Source organism: Pongo pygmaeus, chromosome 11, assembly GCF_028885625.2.
Source record: "Pongo pygmaeus isolate AG05252 chromosome 11, NHGRI_mPonPyg2-v2.0_pri, whole genome shotgun sequence".
NCBI classification, from domain to species: Eukaryota; Metazoa; Chordata; class Mammalia; order Primates; family Hominidae; genus Pongo; species Pongo pygmaeus.
In genome coordinates, this window is record NC_072384.2 from 126,053,298 (window position 1) to 126,067,363 (window position 14,066).

General features: G+C 37.6%; 1 protein-coding gene across 4 annotated transcripts in view; it reads left to right on the forward strand.

The window, feature by feature from the left end:
- NYAP2 (neuronal tyrosine-phosphorylated phosphoinositide-3-kinase adaptor 2) overlaps nucleotides 1-14,066 on the forward strand; it is a 329,537-nt gene that overhangs the window by 114,077 nt on the left and 201,394 nt on the right. For all 4 annotated transcript variants that reach the window (XM_054478860.2, XM_063648002.1, XM_063648001.1 and 1 more), the window contains one exon: nucleotides 850-1,151. In XM_054478860.2, coding sequence (XP_054334835.1) covers nucleotides 850-1,151 — 302 coding nt within the window. The remainder of the gene's footprint in view (nucleotides 1-849; nucleotides 1,152-14,066) is intronic.

Sequence of the window (14,066 nt, forward strand, 5' to 3'; positions counted from 1 at the left end):
TCTTCTCTTCTCTTTTTCATTCCCTCCTTCCTTCCTTCTTCCCTCCTTCACTCCTTCCTTTCTTTTCCTGCCCTCCCCTTTCCTTTCCCTTCCTCTCCTTTGCTTTTTACTTTTTCTCCTTCCTTCCTTCCTCCCATCTTTCTTTGCTTGTCTTGCTTTGCTTTGTTTTGCTTTGCTTTGCTTTTTCTTTTCTTTCTTTCTTTCTCTTCCTTCCTTCCTTTTTTTCATTTTTCTTCTTCTTTCTCTTTCTCTTTTTCTCTTTTTCCCTCTCTTTCCCTCCCTCTCTTTCTTTCTATTTCTTTCTTTCTTTCTTTCTTTCTTTCTTTCTTTCTTTCTTTCTTTTTTTCTCTTTCCTTCCTTCCTTCCTTCTTTCTTTCTTTCTTTCTTTTTCTTTCTTTCTTTCTTTCATAACAGAACATTTATTATTGTTTTTTGTTTCATTTTCTCCAATATGTTAAGCAGATAAAAGCAGGAATGGTTTTGATGAAGTGGACAAGAGTCTCAAGTGCTGACCCCTAGGACTGAATTGCACGTCAAAAGGAATCTGAGTCATAGTCATGGAATTCTTGTTTATGTTTTAAGCCACTGATAAGATTTACCTCAAAGTAAATATAAAATGATTGAAGATAAGTGTTCTAGGCAGTATTTTTTCTTTCCTTTGGGGAAAACAAAATTTCACCTAAAAGTTAGAATGCTTTCATGCTACTTCAGTTTGTTTTAAAAGGCAGCCTTTTACCAGACTAAAATGAAGATGTGAAATTTTCCGTATGAGTAATATGCTCACATGTATGATCTTGTATATTCTGGCTGCTTTTATCTTCATGGTTTTTGGTCTGCTTTCTTTTACAGCATAGGTGGAGAAGTAGGGCGAGGCCACGAAGGGAGTTACGTGGGCAAACATTTCCGCATGGGATTCATGACAATGCCTGCTCCTCAGGACAGACTTCCCCATCCTTGTTCCAGTGGCTTTTCTGTGAGATCACAGTCCCTGCACTCGGTTGGGGGCACAGACGATGACAGCAGCTGTGGCTCACGGAGACAACCACCACCCAAACCCAAGAGGGACCCCAGCACCAAGCTGAGCACCTCATCAGAGACGGTCAGCAGCACTGCAGCCAGTAAGAGCGGGAAACCCCCTGAGAGGACTGAAGGTAAAACACGCCATGTCCATGTCACCTAGATATCTCTTTCAGATAGTATGTTCAGGTCAGCATGCCCAGGGGCAAGTGCCTTCTTCACTGGGCCACATAATCCTGCCTCTCACCCTGAAGTCCCAGAAAAGAAGAATTGAGGGGAAGGTTATTTATTGATGTGTTGTCAAATTTCCAGAAGAATGTATTTCTGATGGTTCAGAAAGGGAAGGAAATCTATGAGTTTTTTTAATCCTTTAAAGCTTCAAATTATTCAAAAATTATTCTGCCCAGAAATATATCTAAAAGTTATATTTTCTTATACTATTTATACAATTAAAGATATTATTATTTGATTATCAAGGGGACATTTTAATTCAGGAAAATATCAGGAAAAAGCTTATAGTCATTTTTAACGTTTTGGTGAATTTCCTTCCAATGAATATGAATTTATGTATTTATGTGTGTATGTGTGTGCATACTATAATCTTAAACTCTACTTAATATCTCCAATTTTTACCTTTACCTGCCTGTGTTTTTTCTCAGCTATGAAACATACAAATCAAATATATCCCAGCCTCCTTGCTGGTCTATGAATACAAATTAGGTCACATTAACACCAGATCTCACCAGATCTTTAGGCCTTACTGAATTTAGTAGAGTCTCAGCTTCCCTGAGTTACTCCTGAGAATTCCATGGTGGGAAAGTAGCCTTAAGTGTGCCTTGACACAAGCTATCTTGGTCAGTTGGGGCTGCTATAACAAAACACCATAGCCTGGGTGGCATATAAGCAACAGCAATTTATTTCTCACAGTTCTGGAGGCTGGAAGCCTGAGAGCTCTGTTGGGGCCCACTTCCTGGTTGCAGACTGCCAACTTCTCCTTGTATCCTCAAAGGGCAGAAAGGCCTCCCTGGGCTCTTCACAGGAGGATGCTAATCCTCTTCATGAAAGCACTGCTCTCCTTCCCTTTCTACCTCCACATACAATCATTATGGGATTAAGTTTTCAACATTCTAATTTGGGGAGCACAAACATTCAGCTCATTGCACAGGTACATTCAGATCTTTACATAGCAAATGTGGAAAACACTTCAAGGTTCCCAATGCTGCCAGTGACCAGTTTGAGAGAGGAGTTCCACCAGGTCCCATAGCTTCTCTTCTGCCCCACTCTCCTTTCTCCACAGCAAGCTTCTCTGAGCCCCTAGGGTACCAAGTATCATATTTGCCACAGAGAGCCACATGGTCCTTTCTTCAACTAGGCAGTGTTCATTGTCACATGGGCTCCCTAGTCCCTCATGAAAGCCCCTTGGCCTTCTGGCCTAATCTTTCCACAGATTCTCATAGGCAGTCCATGAGATCAGATGCCTATGAGGTATGTGCCGTCTCTTCCATCATCCTTGTCTCTCCTTTCTCTCTCATTGGTGTTCAGGTGCCTTTAGCCAAAAACAACCAATATCTTCAGTGCATATTGAATAATACCAATAAATGTCTGGAGATAGAGTCAGTCCATAAATTCTACAAAAAAATCTCCTGTGGCTTCAGTTTTTCCTGCTATACATATACAAAAAATGCCTTGCATGTAAGTATATGTGGTTAAGACACACAAATGAATAACATGTATGTGTTTGCATATTTGCAAAATTGACATCATAGTGCATAGAGTCTTGTGTTTTGCATTTTCACTTCTTCTATTGTAACTAATTTCCATGGTGTGCAATTTGTCAAGAAACAACTTTAACAGAGAGAAGTGTACAGCCAAGTAATTAATGATTATCTTGTTGATGAATACTCAGATTGATTCTGTTTTGCAGCTACAATGAATAGTGCTACAATGAACATTCGTGTGTGTGTGTGTGTGTGTGTGTGTGTAACTGTTATTCCTCTGCCCTCTTAGAGTATTAGACATTTGATTATTTTTCTCATGATTCAGAGTTATCAGTAAGTCCTTCAACTTGTAACACTTTTTTTAGAAACAATGTATTAATAGGTATTTAGTTAACTCAGTAGTACACTAAAAGGCCCCAGAGGCCTACCGTTTGTAAATTTTAAATGTTGTTCATAGGTTTCCTTGATACACGGTGCTTTTCATTTCTCTTTATTTTCTGTGATTCTCTGTGCAGAAGTCACCACTCTCCTACTTCTACTGCCAGAAAACTACCCAATAAATTATGTTAGATTATTTTCAAAAGAAAATTACTGATTTAAAAAAGTGATCACTGAAAGACGGGAGGCCTGAATGCAGTCAGGAATAATTCAAGAATAAAGGGGAATAAAAGAACCACCCAAAGAGAGAAGAGAGATGAGAAGGACAAAAAAAGTAGCCAGTAAGGGATGTGTTATCAATGCCTTACTGGCAGAAACATTTCTGGAAAGAGTATAAAATATACACCTCAGAAAAACCCCCTTTGTAGAGGAGGAGCTGGGCTACTTAGAGTGAAAGTATAGAGAAAATCATGATTACTGTCCCACAGAAGAAAAATTTGAGTGGCAATTCACTTGTGTTAAAAATAGAAGGGATTCCCATTCATTCAGGATGTTTCATAGCTAACTCCTGGGGCAGAGAGTCTCATAATTCTCTCTCAGATGTCTTCACCATCCAAGGGTAGTGGGCTCCCAATGGCTACTTGTCAAGCAGAAGGCAGCAGCTCAACAAGCTTTATTTCTTCTGAAGACAAAATAGCAGATGTGGTTAAACTGCAGCAGCAAAGACTTATTAGACTTGGAAAAAATACTTGGTAGGTAGTGAGCTCATTAAACACCAACTCCAAATCCAGCATTTCTCCTCAAAAAGGAGCTCTGAGGGTGTTCAGTGGGCTACATAAGTTGTCAGGACCCAGTGCAGAAATGGTAGACTTCCATAGAGAAGAGATTCTTCATGGGAATTTTACTTTCTCTTTTTTTTCTCTCTCCAGAACACTTAATAAAATGGCAATTGCTAAAGTAGATATATGCAAATCTCTTCTACCAAATTATGACCTCAATAATAATAGCATAAAGACAGGGCTCAATTCAGGGATGGGAGAAAAATTTTGAGTCCAAATTCATGTGTATATATGTGTGTACTCAGAGCCAAAATTATTAATATATAAATATGTAGATTGTTCTTTTATGAACTCTCAGTTCTGTATAATTGTGCTATAACTGGAGTTCATTACAGAGCATATGTTTTCTTTATAATTTTTCTAGCTATCAGCAGTATAACAAAGATAAAAAATGACTTTTATACATTTTAGCCTGTCTTTTCTTTTTACATTAAATGCCAGCAAAATCAAAATATTGATTCAGTGGCATTAGAATCATTGCCATGGTAACTGGCTTCTATTTAAGTAAGGGATTATGACTTCCCTGTGGATGAAAGTAAAAAGAACTGGACTCTACAAAATGGCTTTTCAGAGTAGAAAAAAATAAAACTGTTGAGCACAAACAAACAAAAAATATCACATACCAAGAAAGTATAATTTAGTTTTTAAAAATTGTAACTCTCTTACATTAAAAATAAATGTTTACTGTTCTATTTTCCAATTATCTACAACAGAAACACCTTTAAAAAATTTACATAGTGGTGAGCATAAACTGGCGATCGGTATACTATAAATATTTTAATTACTCCTTTTTATTGCTTCAGTGTGGTTCCTGCTTATTTTGAGGAAAGATTAGATGATATAAAGGGGGTTAAGTAGAAAGAGTGAGAGATCCTTTGAGCTGTGTCTCATGTGTGATCCAGCAAAAGGAGGGAGTGTGCACCCTCACATTGGTCATCCCCATTCCTCAGGTAAACACATAGCTGATTCCTTGATAATGTCATTGTTAGAAATGCTGTCTAGTTTAGGCAAAAGAGACTGTACTTAGGATCAACAGGTAAACATTGACTTTAGGCAAGTGGTCCAATGGGACTGTTTCTTTACCTTGAAAGTGATTGTGAATAATGGAAAAATTGATCAGATCCTGCATCCCTCACAGCTTTATGACAATCTAGTGAACTAATGCCAATGATTGTGCATGGTACAAAGAAGATGCCGTACAAATAGAGCTGAATACCTTATTGAATCACCACTTCTAATAGGCCTGAATAACATGAAATTTTGGTCTGGTATAGCACACATATTAAAAACAAAGAAGAAAAGATATGCACATCCACTTCGCATGTTAGAGCCTTAATTTTATACCTAGCTATTGCCAAAATATGAAAGATAAGCACTAGAGAGGATGTGGGGAAAAGACAGCCCTTATACACTACTGATAGACATTAAGATAGCCATTAAGGAATAGTGAATAGAGCAAAATTTAAAATAGAACTACCATGTGATCCAGCAATCCCACTACTGGGTACACTTCCAAGGAAACCAGTATGTTGAAGAGACATCTTTACTCTCATGTTTATTGCAGCAATCTTCACAATAGCCAAGATATGGAATCAACCTCAGTGCCCCTTAACAGATGAATAGATAAAGAAAATGTCATTCATACACATACACACACACACATACACACATACACGCACATACATACAATAGAATACTATTCAGTCATAAAAAGGAATAAAATCCTGACATTTTTGGCAACATGGATGGGCCTGGAAGACATCATGTAAAATGAAATTAGCTAAGCACAGAAAGACAGATACTGCTTGATCTTACATGTAAAGTGTAAAAAAGTTAATCCTGTAGAAGTAAAGAGTAGCCTGGTGATCACCAGGGGCTAGGGCAGGAGTGGGTGAAAGTATTGGTCAAAGGATACAGAATTTCAGTTAGAAGGAATAAATTCAAAACATCTACGGTACATCATGGTGACTATAGTTAATAACAACATATTGTATTGAGCATCCTTATGAGATTTTGAGTTCTCATTACAAAAAAAACCAGTATGTGAGCTAATATATATATATATTATATATATAATATATTTTATATATATTATATATATAATATATTTTATATATATTATATATATAATATATTTTATATATATTATATATAATATATTTTATATATATAATTATATATAATATACTTTATATATAATATATAATATATAAAAAATATATATTATATATAATTATATATAATATATAATTATATATATTATATATATTATTATATATAAAACATATATATATAAATTAGCTTGATTCAACCTTTCTACAATGTATACATATTTCAAAATAACATATTATACATGGCAAATATACACAATTTTTGCCAATTAAAAATAAATAGGCCAGGCATGGTGGCTTACACCTATAATCCCAGCACTTTAGGAGGCCTAGACAGTTGGATTATTTGAGGTCAGGAGTTCGAGACTAGCCTGGCCAACAAGGTGAAACCCCATCTGTTTAAAAATATAAAAACTAGCCAGGCATGCGGGCGGGAGCCTGTAATCCCAGGTACTCAGAAAGCTGAAGCAGGAGAATTGCTTGAACCCAGGAGGCAGAAATTGCGGTGAGCTGAGACTGTGCTACTGCACTCAAGCCTGGGTGACAGAGTGAGACTCTGTATCAGAAATAAATAAAATGAAAATAAACAGGGAAGAGAAGCAAAAAGAATTGCACAGTGGCCCAAATAAACAGAAAAATATTCCTCAGGTGTAATAATCTTTTATCAATATTATGGCATTAAGAAATATTCCCCAGGCAAAATAACCTTTTAATAATATTGTGACATTAATAAGTATTCCCAAGGCATAATCTTTTAATAATATGATATTAACATAGTATTTGGTATAAAGAATATTTTATTAACCTTTAATTATCTCTACATTTTCAAGTCTTTACAAGAACCAGCTAAGTATTCCTACCTTCCATTTGTTATGAACTCTTCCTCAAGTTATTTTCAAACTTCTTTATCATATAATTTCATGACTGTCTCTTTACAAAGCAATCAAGAAATACTTTTGAATTGGGATAGTTCTCCTGATTTCTGATTTTGTTTTAGACATATTTAGTAAAGTCATGTCTTTGGAAGCAAAAATTGGGATATCCGCTACAATATTTTCAGTCATGGTTGTCGTTACAATCTTGGAACGTGTGGTTGAGCCAGAACCAAGTGAAGCCGAAGTTTGTTAAAAGTCACTGCCTTAAAAATAGACACAAACCTCTTTTTAAGAATTACCCGAAAAAGTAATTTAGAGCCTTTAAAAATGTCGTTTCTCATGCCTCCATTTATTCAGAAAATACTTTGGGTGTCTCCCCTGTTCTACTGGGATCCAGCTCCAGCAACAGAGAGAACACAAATGGTCCTTTCTTTCATGTTGCTTACAGTTTTGGTTCTACTTCCCCAGCATAGCCTGTTTTACTCTATCCAGGTCATAGAGCCAGCAATGAGTTAAAGGAACAATTTCTAGAAACCAGAAAATCTGGCATGACAACCACGTGCCTTTCTTTCATGTAATCGAGTGTTTATCTAGAGAAGAAATGGTTTAACACATTTTAATAGTGTGCTTTTTCCTACAAAGAATATATGTTGATTATGGCTATTTGGTGTTGACCAACTTAAAGTAGCCAGAATTTGATTTTCTTCCAGTGTAAAATTTTAGAAACAACCTGGAGACAGTTGAAGAAAAAGGAGTGGAAACAAGTTGAGTATGTTCATCTTGGGGAACTTACAGGTTTCCCAGATTAGAATCCTAGTTTGAGGACTTAAGTCAGCACCAGTCAGGGCCAGCCACATATTTGATTTTGCTTTCTCAGTTCCTAGTACAGATCTGTGACACTTATAAGTGGCCATAACGTTTTTTAAAAGACTCTTCCTGGAAGTCCTCACAAGAGCAGTCAGGTAAGAAATAAATAAAAGGCATCCAAATTGGAAAAGAGAAAGTCAAGTTTTCCCTGTTCACTGATGATTTGATCTTGTATCTAGAAAAACCTAAAGATACCACCAAAAAAAAAAAACTCCCTATATTTGATAAATGAATTCAGTAAAGTTCCAAGATATGAAATCAATGTTCAGACATCAATAGAATTTTATATATATGTCTAGCTGAGGACCAATTCAAAAAGTCAATCCCATTTGTAATAGCTATAAAAATATCTAGGAATATATTTCACCAAGGTAGTAAAACATCTCTATAAGGACAACTACAAAATACTGATGAAAGAAATCATAGATGACACAAATGGAAAAACATCCATGCTTATGGACTAGAAGAATCAGTATGATTAAAATGACCATATTGTCCAAAGCAATCTAGAGATTTGACACAATCCTTATCAAATTACCAATGTCATTTTTCATATAATGCGTAAAACCAATCCTAAAATTTACATGAAACCAAAAAAACAAGGCCTGAATAGCCAAAGCAGTCCTTAAAAGGAACAAAACTGGAGGGATCACATTATCTGACTTTAAATTATACTGCAAGGCTACTGCAACCAAAAGAGCATGGTACTGGTATAAAAGTAAACATATAGGTCAATGGAAGGGAATAGAGAACCCAGAAATACAGCCACCTACCTATAACTAACTGATCTTTGACAAAGTTAACAAAAATGTACACTGAGGATAGAACACTCTATTTAATGCTTCTGGGAAAATTGGATAGCCATATGCAAAAGAATGAAGCTTGTATTAGTCAGGATTCTCCAGAGGGACAGAACTGATAGGATAGATGCATATATGATGGGGAGTTTATTAAGGAGTATTGACTCACACGATCACAAGGTGAAGTCCCACAGCAGGCCATCCACAAGCTGAAGAGCAAGGAAGCCAGTTTGATTTCCAAAACCTCAAAAGTAGGGAAGCCAAAAGTGCAGCCTGCAGTCTGTGGCTGAAGGCCCTGGCAAACCACTGGTGTAAGTCAAAGAGTCTAAAAGTGGAAGAACTTGGAGTCTGGTGTTCAAGAGCAGAAAGCATCTAACATGGGAGAAAGATGAAGGTTGGAAGACTCAGCAAGTCAAGTCCTTCCACATTCTTCTACCTGCTTTTATTCTAGCCATACTGGCAGCTGATTAGATGGTGCCTATCAAGATTGAGGGTGGGTCTGCCTTTCCCATTCCACTGACTCAAATGTTAATCTCTTTTGGCAACACCCTCACAGACACACCCAGGGACAATGTTTTGCACCCTTCAGTCCAATCAAATTGACACTCAGTATTAACCATCACAAAGCTGGATCCATACCTCTCAGCATATACAAAAATCAACTCAAGAAGGATTAAAGATCTAAATATAAGACCTGAAGCTATACAAGTCCTAGGAGAAAATTTAGCAAAAATGCCTCTGGACGTTGGCCTAGGCAAAGAATTTGACCATGTCCTCAAAAGCAAACACAACAAAAACAAAACTAGACAAATGGGACTTGAACTAAAAAGCTTTTACACAGAAAAAGAAACAATTAACAGAGTAAACAGAGAAACTGTAGAGAAAAATATTTGCAAGCTATGCATCTGAAAAAGGCCTAATATCCAGAATCTATAAGAAACTCAAACAACTCAAGGAAAAAATGAGTAACCCCATACAAAGTAGGCAAAGGACATATATACTTTTCAAGAGAAGACATACAAGCAGCCAATAAACATATGAAAAAAATGTTCAACATCACCAATCATCACGGAAATCCAAATTGAAACCACAGTATGATGTCATCTTATGCTAGTTAGAATGGCTATTATTAAAAAGTTAAAAAACGGATGTTGGCAAAGTTGCAAAGAAAAGGGAACATTATACACTGTCAGTTGGAATATGTATTAGCACAACCTTTATGGAAAATTGTATGGGTATTTCTTAAAGAAGTAAAACTAGAACTGCCGTTCGATGCTGCAATCTCACTACTGGGTATATACCCAAAGGGAAAGAAACCATTTCATCAAATGTTTTCTTTTGTTTTAATACATTAAATTTGTGGTAGTTCATTACACACTTGTATGTTTATCGCAGCACTATTCACAATAACAAAAATACAGAATCAACCTAAGTGTCCATCAATGGAGGATTGAATAAAGAAAATGCAGCATACACATACAAATGGATCATAGAATACTACATAGCCATAACAATGAATGAAATGTCTTTTCTAGCAGGTTAGATGGAACTGGAAGTCATCCTAAGTGAAATAACTCAGAAGCAGGAAGTCATATACCTCATGTTCTCACTTATAAGTGGGAGCCAAACAATGGGTACACACGGACAAACAGAGTAGAACAATAGACAACATTGGAGACTCCAAGAGGTAGAAGGATGGACGGGGGTGAGGGTTGAAAAATCATCTAGTGGATACAATGTTCACTATTTGAATGATGGGTACAACAAAAGCCCAGCACACAGATCTTGGTTTCATATCAGTGCTGCAGACATTAGCATTCTTTGTCTTCCTCAGCCTCAGTTTTCCGTCTGTAAGATAGAAATAACAATACTCACCATATGTGGTAGGCAGAATTCTAAGATGGTATTCAAGATTCCCCCACTCCCTGCTGTACTACTCCTGTATCATCTTTGGACCCGAGGCACTGTTGCTGGCTTGAAGATAGAGGGGCCATGTGGTAAGGCACATGGGCAGCCTCTGAGAGTTGAGAGCAGCACCATGGCTGAAAGTCAGCAAGAAAGCTGGGACCTGGTTTTATAACTGCAAGGAACTGAATTCTGCCAACAATGAGTGAGCCTGGAAGTAGATTTTTCCCTGGAACCTCCAAACGAAGATTCAGCTTGGCTGCTACCTTTATTTGAGCTTGTGGGACCCTGAGCAGAGAATGTAGCCTTTTGGATTCTGGCTGTGCCCAGACGTCTGATCTACAGAAGTGTGAGCTAGTAAAGGTACTGATTTTTAAGCTGCTAAATTTGTGATCACTTGTTAAGCAGCAATCAAAAGATACTCCATCTTACAAAGTTTCTAGACAGAGAAAAGCAAGTTAGCAAAGCACCTGGCTTAGTGTCTGACAAACAGCAGATGCTTGATAACTTTACTTCCCTTCCCCTTTCATTACTGGGCTGTATTCTCAGGTAGGGGAGGGTGGTTAAGACAACAGCAGTGACTTCCCAAATGTCCCTGGCCAGACTTTGAAAATAAATGAGATGATAGAGGTTCAGCAAATACTGACATATATAGCCCTTTGAATAGCTGCTTAGCTTTTTCTGAATTTATTTGGCTCTTCCGAAAGAGTCTTTCCTTTTTCAGCAACATTTTTTTGTTCCTTCAAATGGCTCAGCAATGGCTTTTCTGGTGGCTTTTTGACAGGCTTGTCTACGTGGCTGCAACTTGCCTTGTTAATGCCTTTGTTCACATAGCAAGTGGCACTTGTACTTCATAGTGTGCCCCCAAGAAGTGCTCAAAACCCTGTTTAGCACTATACTAATAAAGCACAAAGAAGGTGGAAAGCAAACTCTCAAAATCTCCATTGTTTTTTGCATTGGATAGTGTTCTAATGTGTATTCTTGTTTTATGAGGAAAGGATGTAGGAGATTATCACTGAAGGCCCACATTCCTGGATTTCTCTTCCCAGGTTGGCAGAATCCGATGCTGCTAGGCTTCCTAGTGTAAGACCCATCTGTCAAACCCGGCACTGCTCAGATGGAGATAGAGTTGCACATCTACCATGTGTGATCTTTTTCTAAACGTACCCCGAGGCTCATGAATGAAACAGTTTGCAAGTCAAGTCATCATGCAGTGCATCTTTCTCTCGGTTCTTGCCATGGTTGTTGTCCAGTCCAAAGAATACCCTGCCTTTTTACTGGTCTCACCCAACATCCTATTAAGTTCAGCATTGGCCTAGTTTGTTCAGTGTCTTAGATTCATAATATGACTCATTACCCATGTTGTTGGCACGGATGGAGCCTTCCATGAGAAACCAATAAGCCCAATGTGCCTGTGTGTCTATTGTAATCAGGCATTGATTTAGAGGTGTGTTTTATTGCTGTGTAGCGAACTACCACAAGTTTAATGGATTAAAGCAACATACCTCTATTAGCTCACAGTTTCCTTGGGTTAGGAGTCAGCTCAGGATTTTCCGAGGCTTCAATCTAGGGTGTCAGCTGAAGCTGGAGTCTCATCTGAGGCTCAGGGTTCTTTCTCAAGCATACATAGTTGGCAAAACTTCTTTTTATTATTTATTTATGCTGTTGTAGAACATGCAGTAGCTTGCTTCTCAAGAACAGAAGAGTTTCTTGGATGTTGATTCTGTCATTTCCGGTAAAGCCTGGACCCTCTTTTAAAGAGTTCACCTGATTAACACAGGCCCACCCAGAACAATCTACTTTATTATTATTATTCTGTGACAGGGTCTTTCTTCTCTGTTGCCCAGGCTGGGGCACAGTGGCATGATCATAGCTTATTGCAGCCTCAAACTCCTGGGCTCAAGAAATCGTCCCACCTCAGCCTCCCCAGTAGCTTGGACTACAGTTATGTATCACCATGCTCAGCTAATTTTTCTATTTTTTGTAGAGACAAGGTCTTGTTATGTTGCCTGGGCTTGTCTCAAACTCCTGACCTCAAATGATCCTCCTGTCTTGGCCTCCCAAAATGTTGGGATTACAGGTGTGAGCCACTGCACTGGGCCTAATCTCCTTTCTTATTAACTCAGAGTCAACCTAGTAAAAGCAATAATTATAACTGGAAAACCTCTTCACCTTCTTCCATAATCCCTAACTTAATCAAAGGAATGAAATACCATCATATTCAAGGTCCTGCTTCTGCACTCAATGAGAGAGAATTATACAGGGTATGAACTCCAGAGGGCAGGAATCTTGTGTCAAACTTAGAATTCTGAGTTATCAGGGTGATACTAGGAACAGGCATATATTGCTTTCCTAGAAACCATCCAACTATCTGGTTGAATGCTTCAAAAGTCAACTCATGGAAAGTTAATGAAAACTGCAAAAGGTAAACTAAAATTCTATGGGATAATAGAAATATCACAATACAATCTAAATACTTGGCAAATAAATAGGGCAAAATATAATTCCCTTCGCTATTTTTCTCTTTGTCTTTACTTTGCTCCACATAATGGAAATCATCCTTCCTCAAAGTGGTTGGATTATTTTATTGGTTGGAAAAAATCTCATTTCCTTTGGCTTCACATGTGAGAAAATACACTCTTTAGCCCAGCAGTCCTCAGGCCAAAGAACTTCTAGAACATAAAGATCCAAGTAAAATACTGACACAAAAATGATATTAGCATTAAAACTAGAGTGTACATAGACATCAGTCTGAATGATTCTCACTGCTGAGTTTCCTAATTGGGAGCTCTCTTGTTGACCCAGCATGGGAACTGGTCCCCTAAATCCCTAGATAGTTGTGGAACAGATAATGCACAGTGTTCTTGATACAGCAAACCCACTTCCCAGTGCTTTCACCTGTGATTCTCCAGAACCCCTGGATTGTAGGGATTGGTGATGTTAATTTATGCTGTGTACCTTTGTGATCTCTGCCTGTTCTGTAGCATTTTGGTGAGAAACACGAGACTCGATGTTCCCAAGTTATACAATTCCTTAATTGCAACAACTGCATCAATTTCCAGTAATGGGTGAATGGACATCAAAAAGCATGTCTGCAGACGAAGTGGAGAAAGGGCAGAATACTAAATGTAACCCTCATTGCAACTTTCCCTGAAGTCTCTGTTTTTGTCTGGCCTCAAACCTAAATAAAGATTGATCTCTTCTTTGCATTTATATGAAAGCATTAGAAAGTATTGTACTAAATTATTGAATTAATAATTACTAGGATTTTGTAAACAAAATGGCAGAAAGGAGTTCATAACCTGCCTTTATTAAACGACTTCCACCTCTTTATCTCTTTCCTTCTTAAATGTTTTACCTTTCCTTCATGTTTCTAGACTTCAACATGGCCCCTAAGACCTAAAGGAAATGACTGCCACCATCGTCAGAAGGCACCTCAGAGCTTGCCTATCTTTTCTTTTTGTTTTGTTTTTTGTTTTATGTTTTTTTGTTTGTTTGTGTTTGAGATGGAGTCTCTCTCTGTCACCCAGGCTGGAGTGAAGTGGCATGATCTCGG